The following is a 12,723-nucleotide window of genomic DNA, read 5'->3' on the forward strand; positions in this document are numbered from 1 at the left end:
ATTTTGACTGAACATGGTTCATTCTCTTGCTTTGCTTCTTTTATACCACATATGAAATAGCTCATCCAGCATTTGTCTTTCTCTTGATGATTTATTTTGCTCAACACAACCATATCCAATAGTTAGAACCATATTGTAGCAAACTACAAATTTTCATCTTTTCTCTCAGCTGAGTAGTATTATTTTGTGTGTATCTACCATAATTTTTTTTTATTACTTCTCTGTTGTTGGGCACTTGGATTGTTTCTGGATCCCGGCCATTATAAATAGTACTGCAATACATATGGACATGAATGTCTTTTTTGGAACTAGTGTTTCTGTGATCTTTGAAGAACTGTACTAATAGGTAGAATTAATAGTTGAACTTTTTGTTTTAAACTCAAAAAGCATATTTTTGCATATTAGAGTTGTATGAATGATAAATAAGACTGAAAATGCTTATGAGCTTGTAAAAACTGATACACTAACTATTATTTTCAGCCTCACAACTACTAAGGCAATTACAACTTAACAAATATAAACATCAGTGCATAGGAAGCACTATTTAAGAACATATATCATTTTTATTTGGGGTCTACACCTGGATATTCTGAGGGCTTATTCTTGGCTCTGCACTCAGGGATAAGTCTTGAAGGTCTTGGGGGATCATATAGAATACCAGGGATCGAATCTAGGTAAATCATATGCAAGATAAGCACCTGACCTGCTATAGTATCTCTCTGGTCCTTAATGATGAATAATACTTAACAAAAATTTATTTTACTTTAAAAATATAATTTGAAACAATAACACTAAGGACGTAGTTCTTATATTAAACTATTGATGTTTTATTTATTATTAGTTTTTCTCATACCAATGTGAGGATCTGCACACCCAAATAATGTTTTACAAATTAATGAAAATAAAATAAAAACAATGGAAATAAATTACATACGTAAAATATAATACATTTTTCTAGAAGCAAATGCTGTTATAACTACATATTAAATTGCTACCCAAACAACCAAGTGAATGTCATCATTTAGTATCATTTGCTACTACTCTAAGTGCTGGATGACCCCCAGAATTTAAGGACAGTGACACTACTTTTTATATTACAGGAATATGTTCACAGTGAGACATAGGTCTCAATTACAGCTAAGCACTTTGGATTTTTCAAATAACCTGTCCAGCTGTTACTAATGTCTGGGCCTCAATCTTCCTCTTTGTTCTTTGTAATTTTATAACCCCATCACCCGGAGGCACAGTGGGTATGTGGGGTCTTCTTCTGAAAGAAGTACTTTCTTTTCTGTTTGAAAGAGGGTCAAGAAAGGAAGTGTTTGTCATAGGGACCTGGTCTATATTTCACTAGTGAGGAGTCCTTAGCAGCTGCCAAAGATAAGGATCTCTACAGAAACAATCTATGAGCAAGTCACCTCCCTCCATCAACTCCCCACATCAGGAGGGGCTCATCCCTGACAGCTGTTACTACAAGGAGTATGAGATCCTGTGACAGCAGCTGTTACAAAAATACTGAACAGAGATTCCAGGAGGAGGGTGGGTCCTGGGTCCATGTAAGAGTGTTTTTATGAAGCCCAGGGTTTCAGCAGACTTTGAACAGTGGGAAGAACCTAAAAGCTGAGTGTAGAGTTATTTTACTTTTCCTTGGATGGGTAATGTTCTAAGATGGTTCTGCTCTCCTGGCCAAAAAAGAAAATGCAGGTGATTAGTCATGATAAAGCTAGCCATGGGTCTAGAAGACACAGATACAGCTGCCATCATATTGTCTGAGCCTCTCCAGCTCCTCTTTGACAAGATCAATCAGTGATATCTTGCTTGGATATCACTGTTCTAGTTAATATGAATTCAGATGTTCTGAGGTAACTTTGTCTTTTTTTTTTTTTCAAAGTTTGGGGTTTGCCAGTATTCTGGACAGTGAAGCATAATTTAAATGTTGAAAATTTAGAGTCAGGTAAATATGAGTTTAAATCTTGGTTCTACATGACCAAATTATAAATGACCAAAGGCAAGCAACTTAATTTCTTTGGATGCCAGGACACTAATGTGTGGAATACAGATTAAAAAATGGGAGTTAATTAGTGTTTTTTCAGAGAACTAAATTAGATGATCCAAACACAGGATTAGCCCAACATGACAGAAATTTGCATTTACGATTACAGTTTAAAAAGACAGACATGATCATTAACTTCTCCATAAGAGTTAAGAAAATTAGGGTGAATTTTTTTGTGCGTATATGTGCATGAGAAGGAATCATTCTTTTAAAGCAGATGATTTCATATTATCTCACACATCAAAGTAACATAAACTTTGATGCCCAAAGTTTAAAATGTTTCTCCTCTTTTAAGATATTTTTATTTTTATAAGCATTTTACAGTTTTCTGCATACAAGTCCACTATTTATATTTGGTAGCTGTGAGTCATATTGTTTACATGATGATCCCTAGTCTATAAAAATGCAATTTTGTTATGTGTGATTTCATCCTTTATCTTGTAACCTAGTTCAAATCACTGAAAAGGTCTAGGAATTTTCTTTTCCTAATTTCTTGGGTTTTTCTGTGTAGACAATCATGTCATCTACAAAAAGGGGAAAAATCATTCTTTTCCTTTCTGGTCTTTATGTCTGCTCCCACCTTTTCATGTCTTATTGTTCTGACTAGAATGTGTAGTACATTCTTAAAAGTTGTGATGGCAGATATCCTTATCTTCTACATTAAGTTTTTTTACCTTTAAGCAGTTATTTATCAAGTAAATCCATTTAATCTTATGGATAATATTTCTCTATTTTTCCATAAGTGTTTGTGGTGTGTGTGTGTGTGTGTGTGTGTGTGTGTGTGTGTGTGTGTGTGTGTGTAGCAGCAGGGATTATACCTTCACACATTTGGGACATATATTCAACTGGTTTTTTTTTTTTAGTTTAAAGATTATCTTGAATGGATGCCACATTTGGTCACATTTTTTTTCCTGCATTGTTTGAGATTATTGTGTGATTTTTTTTTCTTTTTTACCATATTAGTGTCATTGATTATACTGATTCCCAAATATCAATAGAGGATTTTTTAAAAATTTTTATTAGCGAAACACCATGAGTTTAGACTTTTGTAGACTTACAAATTTTTGTGCTTGGGTTTCAGTTATGCAATGATCGAGTACCCATCCCTCCACCAGTGCCCATTCTCCACCAACACTAATCCCAGTATCCCTCCCACCCCCATCCCCCTATCCCACCCTGCCTCTGTGCCCCTTTTGTTCTCTCTCTCCTTTTGGGTACTGTGGTTTGCAAAAGAGGAATTGAGTGGCAATCATGTTTGGTCTATAGTCTACTTTCAGCATGCTCAATAGAGGATTTTGCTGTAATAATCCCATTTGGTCAAAGTATATCATTCTTACATATATTATGGAAATATATGTGTTGATATTCAAAGTATATTTTCTATTTTCATGAAATATTAGCATATTTCTTAGTATTGTATTTCATTTTGGTACCAGAATACAAGTTCCACAAATAAACTGTAGAATTTCTTCCTCCTCTCCTTTTTTTTTTCAGAATAGATTATGTCAAACTGGTGCTAATTCTTCTTTAAATATATAGCAGAAAACTTGAGGGCAGGGGCTGAAGAGATTCAATGGTCTGAGCACATGCTTTGAATACAGAAGGCCCAGGTTGGCTGCCTGGCACTGCCTGCCCCCAAGCACTGCCAGAAGCAACTTTAGAGTACAGATCTAGGAGGCCCTGAGCACCAGTAATTGTGTCCCCCTCTCCCAACAAAAGCAATAAAATCTCCAGGGAAATCATGTGGATATGGATATTTTAAAAAATGACGAAAAAAATCATTCATGACTGGGTTTCAGGCGTACGTTGTTTCAACAACAGTCCCTTCCCAGTGCTTCCCTCTACCATCCTCCCTCCCTTCCTACAGTTTTCTTCCCATCCACCTGTCTACCTCTACTAAGGACACTTTTAAAATATATGCTTCTGCACTGTGGTTTACAGTACTGTTGCCAACAGGGTTTCATACCTAACACTTTACCACCTCTCAGCACCACCCACTCCTCCTGGTTGAATGCTTCCCTCCACCATAATCATTGGACCTGAATATTTTTCGGGTGGGAGAGGTGAGTTCTGAAATTTGATTTCCAAAAATTGACTATTCAAGTAGTAAATTTCTTATTGGATAACCTGTGAGTTTGTGGTTTTTGACAAGGTAATTTATTTCATTAATTTGTGTATGTTTTTAAAATTCCTATATTGCCTTTCTTTAACACCTATGGTAATATTTCTAGTTTCACCCCTGATACTGGTGATTTTTGTCTTCTGTGTCTCTCTCTCTGGTCAATTTAAGTCGAAGTTTGTTGAGTTAATAATGTTTTCAAAGAAGCAGATCTGTTCTACTAATCTTTTCCATTATTTTTCTATATTTAATTTTATTTATGTTCCCATTGCTATTGTTTTCCTTCTATGACTAATTATTTATTTATTTTTTAAAATTTTTATTTATTTTTATCTTCTTTTTTAGATTATTGACATAGAAACTTACGTTAAGGACTTGTAAATTTTCCCTTTTTTCTAATATGAGCTTAAATGCTCTTAAATTTCTTAGTTAAATTTAATTGTGCCCTTAAATTTTGATGTGTCATATTCAATTCATATGAAATAAGTTTCATATGGACATAGAGAAGTCTACTACTTAATTTTGAAATAGTGAAGACTTCCTTCCTATCCTTAACTAATTAATAGTTTCATGTCACTGTGACAGAATAGCATACTCTCTATAATTTTAATCTATTCTATTTATTGAGGTTGTTTTATGGCTCATGTTCTGTGGGTACTTGATTATATATCCTGCTATAGGGTAGAATGTTTAGTAAATGTTGATTAGATGCTATTGGTTGATGGTATTACTGAGCTTTCCTACATGTTTAGCGATTTTCTGCCAAGTTCAATCAGTTGTTTAGAGAGAGGTACTGAAGTCTCTATAATTGAGGATTTCTCTATTTTAGTTCTCAGGTTTGCAGCTCTGCTATACTACATATTGCAGATATATATATATATATATATATATATATATATATATATATATATCTGCACACACACACACACACACACACAGGATAGATGGGCTGGAGCAACAGCACAACGGGTAGGGCCTTTGCCTTGCACGCAGCAGACCCGGGTTTGATTCTTCCATCCCTCTTGGAGAGCCCGGCAAGCTACCAAGAGTATCCTGCCCGCACGGCAGAGCCTGGCAAGCTCCCCGTGGCATACTCAATATGCCAAAAACGGTAACAACAAGTCTCACAATGGAGACATTACTGGTGCCAGCTCGAGCGAATCGATGAACAATGGGAGGATAGTGCTACAGTGCTGCAGTATATATATTGCAGCTCTGTGGTCTGGCACATTGACATTTAGGATTCTATTCTTGGATGAGTTCCAGTCTTTATTGGGTTGCCTTCTTGACATTCTTCTCCTGGAGCCCAAATTTTATTGCTATCCTGCCCTACTCAGACCTGCACATAAGTTTATAACTCAGTAGGAAGAAATAAAGGAGGAAGAAAGGATGAAGAAAAATAAAGATGAATCGAAGGAAAAGAATGGGGAGGAAGAAAGGCCAAATTATCTTATTTTAAGGTCTTTAAACCCCACTATCTTTAATAATTCTTCTCTCCTACATCACTGAGAACTTAGATGCTCCCAAATTAAGAGCAATAATTCCTTTTCTTGGACTCCTTTAGTGTTCACCGTCCATCTGGAATAAATTATAAAAAAAATGATGTATGTTTCCTTTTAAGTTTCTGAATATCTTCATGCAGTTTGACTTATTACTACATGGTTTTTATGTCTTGAAGAAGAAAAATATAAAGGGGAGATTGCAATATAATGATCTTGTGTCAAGATGTAACCAAATCAAAGAAAAGGTCAAATCACAGAAATGTAAATTTCATTTTTTCTTTTATCTGTGTTGTCTATTGGATATCTTCATAATAGTCATCATAAAACTTATAAACTAGCATTTAAGTTTTAACACTAAGTTGAAATTCACATGTGTATTTCATTTACTCAACATTTTTTTTTGGCACCCAATAAGTGTCTGGCATTACTAAAACTTTATAGCACATAAATTTCATAAGTAAATTTATATATACTTAAAGGGTAACAGTTTGTGTTTTTAAGAGTTGGCGTTAATCTTTCATAAAACAATGACTCTAAGTGTGCTACTATGCATTAAGCTAGTGAGTAATAGGTTTAATCAAATAATAACATTATTCTCTTTATCCCTCTACCAGGTCCAATCTCCTTAATAAGGGAATGTTTTCCTTGCCACCTTAGATACAATCTACAACAGATAACAAAAATATATTCTTGGAACTTAAGTTATAAAAATGAGCTCATGGAGGCTGGAGAGATAGAACAACAGGAGAACCACTGGCCTTGCATGCAGTGAACCTAGGTTTGATCTGCGTCATGGCATGTTCCCCTGAACACCACCAGGAGACCTGAGCACAGAGACAGGATTAAGCCCTGAGCACAGCCAGGTATAACCCAAAGCATGCATGCTTAAAACCCAAACAACATGCTTAAAACACAAACAAATGCTTAAAACACAAACAACAAACATGACATGATGGCAGTAACTATTATACATATTCTGGTACTGTTACCAGTAACTCTGACTTCTGTTTAACATGAAAACTTCTTTCTGCTTCCCCCAAGTACCATAGGCAGGGGAGATACAAAGCTGACTTCTCTGTTCCTAGCCTAGGGTTTCTCCTCCTTTCCTCTCGTTATCTGCCTCCACTGCAGAACTGAAGTGGAAAGGGAATGGACGCAGAAGGGGCAAGGACAATGGTCTTACTCACTGGCATCTTTATGGCAGTGGTTCTCTGACCTTAGATGTTTAAAATCATTTCTAACTGGGTTTCCTAGCAAACCTCCATCACTGGGGTCCCTTGATGCAGTTCCCTCCCGGGGCGGGGGGGGGGGGGGGATGAAGACTGGTAGTACATTCTGCTCTGCCACCTAGACATTTCTGATTCCCCACTCCTTCAGGCAAACCTTCTTAAGGAGGATCTGGACTCTGCTCTTGGCTCATATTTGTCCGTATGGAATCCTACACTTTAGACCCATTATTGGTGGGGGTTGGATATTTTTCAGACACAGCCCTCTTTTTTTTTTAGCTTTATTTAGTAACATTGGTTAGCACTATTTAGCTTTTTAGATATATTACATGCCAATCCACTTGGTCTTTAAGTTGAGTGAGAAACACATCAGATAACCTAACTAAACATCTTTGAACATTCTCTCACTGGATACTAAATCAGGAGAAAGCATCCTTTTCCCATTGGTGTGGAGGAAGAAGGATGGGGGTAGGATTCACACCAGGGCTCTGGCCAAGAAATCTTTTCTCCAGTCTCTAACTCTGACATGGGTAAAGTGCTGTAGACCAAAGCATTCTACTTCATTTGGAAGTGTGGAAACAATGGCTCCAGTTTTGTATCCTCAACTGAAGGTGAAACTGAAATTGTTTATTTTAATGTGACTGGTTAAATGGTTCTTTAATCAAATGCCAAATTCATTCATGATATAGCCAATTTTCTTCTGCTTTATTACAAATAAATAAAACATTTTTCATTAAATATTTCCCATTTCATTGCTCTGAATATAGAACTCTTAGCCAAATGCTAATTCAAAATTTATATTTCTTTTTTTAGCAGTGAGTAGACTGTCAGCGGCACTAAAATATCTGTGCCCAACATTCTCCCACTGCCCCAACTAGAATTTCCCATAAGGTCCATCTCCCTTCAAATTAATTTAGTAAAAGAGAAAACAAGACCAGCATTGTTGACTTTTCCAATACTATTGGAAGTTAGCCTGCTGGAAGGACATATGTACCCCCGAGTATGTCTTTAGCAACATTTCTGGAGAAACACACACACACACACACACACACACACACACACACACACATATATATACACAAAGTCTCCAGAGACTTGTTTGAGGCTAGGATTCAAATTTGTTCATTTTCCATCTTTTTCTTAACTCCTTTTCAATATCTTGCTAAGTCCTGAGAAACATTGACAATGTAAGTACATCCTGTACACAGTGAAGTGACAATGGTTTCCTAAAATCCGGTGACAAATACAAACAACCAAAAAGGTCGCTTATTTAAAAGAAGTACAGTTTCAATGTTTGGTTTCCCTCAATAAAGCTTGTTTCAGTATATCTTCAGATAATCCCAGAAACTCCTAGAATATATGTGCAGGGAATTTTCCACACCCACCGGTTTTCACAGATAAAGTTCAAGTTTAGCTTTGAAAAGTGAAACAGGTGCTCGCTTCGGCAGCACATAAACTAAAATTGGAACGATACAGAGAAGATTAGCATGGCCCCTGCGCAAGGATGACATGCAAATTCGTGAAGCGTTCCATATTTTTATATAAAATAACAAAATATGAGATTAATACCCAAGAATAGCTGAGATCAACACCAGGAGGATTACTCCATAGCTTAGAGGCCAGCTGTGTATTCTAGGGGAAAGGACAGTTCAGATAGAGAAGGGAGCACCAAATGGAGGGTGTTTGGAGGATCCTCCCAGGAGGGGAGATGCAGGTTGAAAGTAGACTGGACTGAACATGTTTGCCACTCAATGCCTCTTTTGCTGATCACAACACCCAAAAGGAGAGAGAAAACAAAAGGAAATGCCCTGCCACAGTGGCAGGGGGGGGATGGGGGGAGTGGGGGGGGGAGGGATATTATCCTTGGTGGTGGAAAATGGGCACTGGTGGAGGGATGGGTATTTGATCATGGTATGATCGAAATCCAAGCACAAAAATTTGTAAGTCTACAACTGTACCTCATGGTGTTTCACTAATAAAAATTTAAAAAAAAAAAAAGAAAAGTGAAACAGGTTGAAGGTCACAAGTAAGAGGCCAATTTTTAATTGCTTAGGCCTGGGAGAACCCTGGACTGAATTTAATCAGAGAACTAGAGTTTTCAAACATGCTCTCTAAATTCCTGGAGGCAATTTATGTAATTATATTGGCACATGTATTTTTCCACTTTAATAACAAAGCCATGAAATCTTTATGTTCACAGACAAATCTTAAATATAGTAAAAGGAAAAATAGTATGCCAATATAAAATCACAAATTCCAAAGAGGGGTTTGATTCTCTAAATTTTTCCCTTCAGAGTCGGTAAGAATTCATTGCAGATTGAGGAAAAGAAAGGCAGAGTTCTTCTTTGCCAAGTTGCTTGCTCCACTCAAGACTTGGTTTTATTCAGACACAAGATGCTTTATTAGTCAAATCCCCTCCATTCAGCTTTGATATTTTGAGCCTAACTGGATATGAGCACAGCATACATTCGTCGGCAGTTTTTGCTTGCACTGTGCATACATCTTTGATCAAGACCAGCTGAGCACACTGTTCTAAGTAGGCAAACTTGGCAGATTTCTGAATCTTGGCTGTTTTATCAAGGCTATGGGATTCATACCACTTTCTACAAATTTTCGTTCATGAAAAAATTCAATGTAAATGTATATAAGGGAAGTACAGTAAAAACAAATCATTTCTGTTCCTTTTAATCATGGCAAAATAGACTGAACACAAATTATGGTTTATAAATTCTAAACTTATGATCACAGTCAGAACCCATAAACCATAAATGCCAAGTAAACACACAGCAAGTTAAATGTCAGAATCAAATAAAATATGCATCAAAATTAATGATATGTATTTAATGATATACATAATCACACTCAAGTAATTGCTCAAGTGGATGGAATGAGGCAAAAGACGATTTTACTAACCTCTCCAATCAACTGGCTTTGATGACCTCCCAGCAACTCTAATTCTACTCCAACTCTCAGAAGACAAAGGCTCTGGTCTTACAGGAAAGGTCCAAAGGCCAGAAATTCTCATTTATTCTGACATTCTTCCCACAGACCAAAACAGGCCAGCAAATGGGATGGAAAGAACGATCTCCCTGAATAATTCCTGCTCAAAGGTTCAAATAAACAATCCACACTCCCCAAATCAGACCTTTCACTGGTATAATTCTATATACTTCAGAGTCAGGAATCATTTCCTGAAAGGATGATCCCCAAAAAGACTTGCATCTTTGTGCTGTGAGATGGGGCGATCTATTGGGATGGCAGCATCAAGTTTGAGAAACTAACTTCTGGTGCAGACTGATTACTTGTTTTGCTTTCTTAATAACAACTATCAAAATAAATGGAAGTCTAAAAGAATGTGAAAGTATAATATAAAATATAAAGGGCTTTTTTTTTTTAAAAAAAAAGTATCATACAAGAAAAGAGCTTTTCAGTGGTTGGGCACAAAGGTCAGTGGTAGAGTGCATACTTCATTTGTATAAAGGCCTGAGCTGGATCCCCAGTAAACTCTCTCCCATCGTCCCCACCAAAAAAGGGAATGATCATCTTTTCACAGTCCTACTCCTCTAAACCATTCATCATTCCCCATCCACTCCCAGTGATATTTATAATTTGTGAGGCAGCAGAAGGACATTAGCAATTTGGCTCTGTGATGCCTTTCCTTGGGAAAGCCCAGGGGTGGGTCTTGTTTAGATTAGAAGGAGGCATAGTACAGAAACTACTTAGTACATAGACTACTTAGGGATTTGGCCTAGAGTGAACTACACCCAGGAGGGAATTCAGATGCATTCCAACATGAAATTCCAACTTTTTACCCAGCTATAAGCATGCAAGAAAAAGAGAGGAAAATTTCTATCTCATCTGTGCTGACTGGAACCCAGGTTGGCCACATGCAAGGCAAGCTCCCTACTGTTGTACTATCTCTATGGCTTCTCATCCTGTTTTTGAAATAAAAAAGGTAAAAGGTAAAGGCCCTCCCGTTGTTCATCGATTTGCTCGAGCGGGCCCAGTAACATCTCCATTGGAGATTTTGTTGTTACTGTGTTTGGCATATCGAATACATCACGGGTAGCTTGCCAGGCTCTGCCCTGCGGGCGAGATACTCTTGGTAGCTTTCCGGGCTCTCTGAGAGAGGCGGAGGAATCGAACTCGGGTCAGCCATGTTGGCTGCGTGCAAGGCAAACGCCCTACCGCTGTGCTATCGCTCAAAGCGTTTTTTAAATAAGAAATTTTATATAAAGTCGGAATTGCTAGCTTCCCTGGAAACCCTGTAGATTTAGCATTACCATTTCAATCAACTGAAATGGATTAGTTATTTCACCCTTTATATTCAACAACGGCACGGCAAAGCCTGGCAAGCTACCAGTGACGTGTTCAATATGCCAAAAACAGTAACAACAAGTCTCACAATTTTTTGTGAGACATTACTGGTGCCCGCTCGAGCAAATCGATGAACAAAGGGAGGACAGTGCTACAGTGCTATATTCAACAACATGTCCTCTCTATTTGTCATAATCTCTGCCACTCCCTAATATATACTGAATTCCCATGTTTACTTACATTTCTAATCTTTGTGGGCATTTTAGATTGTATCTTGTGACTTATACCAACAGGGGAGTCTCAGTCTTCAAACTCTCAAGTATTACTTAATCATTACAGATTTCACATTTTGAGTGGTTTGTTATAATAAATTTTGTTGTACCCTTCCATCCCTCCTGCTCCAAAACTACAAATGTGTCACCATGACAAACCAATATACCTAACAATCATACAAGGCATTGTACAATGCTGTTATTGAATATACTGGAGCTAAGTGTGCCTTTAGATACACATAAGAAATTTACTGGATGATCTTTAAAATACAAACTGTGCCAAAACAGACCTAACATTCCCAGACTAAGCTGATATGAAAAGAGTTGTTAGCTCTGAAATTAAGATGAAGAGAGATGAAACAGAGATCAATATATCCTCACATAAAAAAAATTAATTGCGTACCATAGAATATCTTCAAAGAATCTCCTAATGGACTCAGTAAGGCAATGAGTGCACTGCCAAACGAGGACCAGCCTTTTCAGGTAAAAGTACATGTGTGTGTGTTGGAGAGAAAACAATACAAAACCACTTACCAGTTCCAGACATTGCCTGTGGCCATAGGCAGCAGCATAATGTATGCTATTGTAACCTTCCTTGTCCCGGATAGATGGATTTGCATCATTTTGAAGCAGAAACTCTAGACATCTGTAATCATAAAACATTAGTATTATTTTGGAAAACATATCTGAACCAAAAGGGATAATTAACATAAATTTCCTCCTCTTATGTTTCACAAAACATAAGGTTTTGTGGGTTTAAGTGTTTTTTAGAAATCCTACAACAATGATGTCTTATATACTAGAAACTGTGTGTGTGTGTGTGTGTGTGTGTATGGCATGTGCGTGCATGTATATATGTATCCTGTAGCTATTTCAACTTAATCATTCTAGAATTAGGAAAGGCTTTGAACAAAATTATCTGCTTTTGAAACATGAAAATAATTTGAGTGTTTTTCCCTTATTTAAGATACAGAAACTTCCTAGGATCAGGATTGCTGAATAATAAGTTTAAGAGTTTCATACTCAAAAAAGTCTCAAATGTGAAAAAGATGTACCCAAGCCACTGTAACAGGCCAAACCTCAAAAGAGGGAGAAAGTATTTTTTAACCTTACTTTTGGAAACTGTAAGATCAAAATATTGGAAAATGAAAGTTAAAACAGAGTAAGAAACCAAGTCCAAACAATAAAATTGATTTTATATGAACTATATGAACAGTCAAAACAATAAAAAGATTGG

The 12,723-nt window shown here is 36.9% G+C and overlaps 1 protein-coding gene and 1 non-coding gene across 5 annotated transcripts in view; one reads left to right on the forward strand and one right to left on the reverse strand.

The window, feature by feature from the left end:
* The window catches only part of ANKRD44 (ankyrin repeat domain 44), a 344,812-nt gene that overhangs the window by 78,908 nt on the left and 253,181 nt on the right, over positions 1-12,723 (reverse strand). For all 4 annotated transcript variants that reach the window (XM_056111738.1, XM_056111735.1, XM_056111737.1 and 1 more), the window contains exon 16: positions 12,021-12,132. In XM_056111738.1, coding sequence (XP_055967713.1) covers positions 12,021-12,132 — 112 coding nt within the window. The remainder of the gene's footprint in view (positions 1-12,020; positions 12,133-12,723) is intronic.
* Positions 8,330-8,436, forward strand: LOC130021240 (U6 spliceosomal RNA). The gene has a single exon (XR_008792130.1). It is a non-coding gene; the product is annotated as a U6 spliceosomal RNA (small nuclear RNA).

Source organism: Sorex fumeus, unplaced genomic scaffold (assembly GCF_029834395.1).
Source record: "Sorex fumeus unplaced genomic scaffold, SorFum_2.1 ptg000014l, whole genome shotgun sequence".
NCBI classification, from domain to species: Eukaryota; Metazoa; Chordata; class Mammalia; order Eulipotyphla; family Soricidae; genus Sorex; species Sorex fumeus.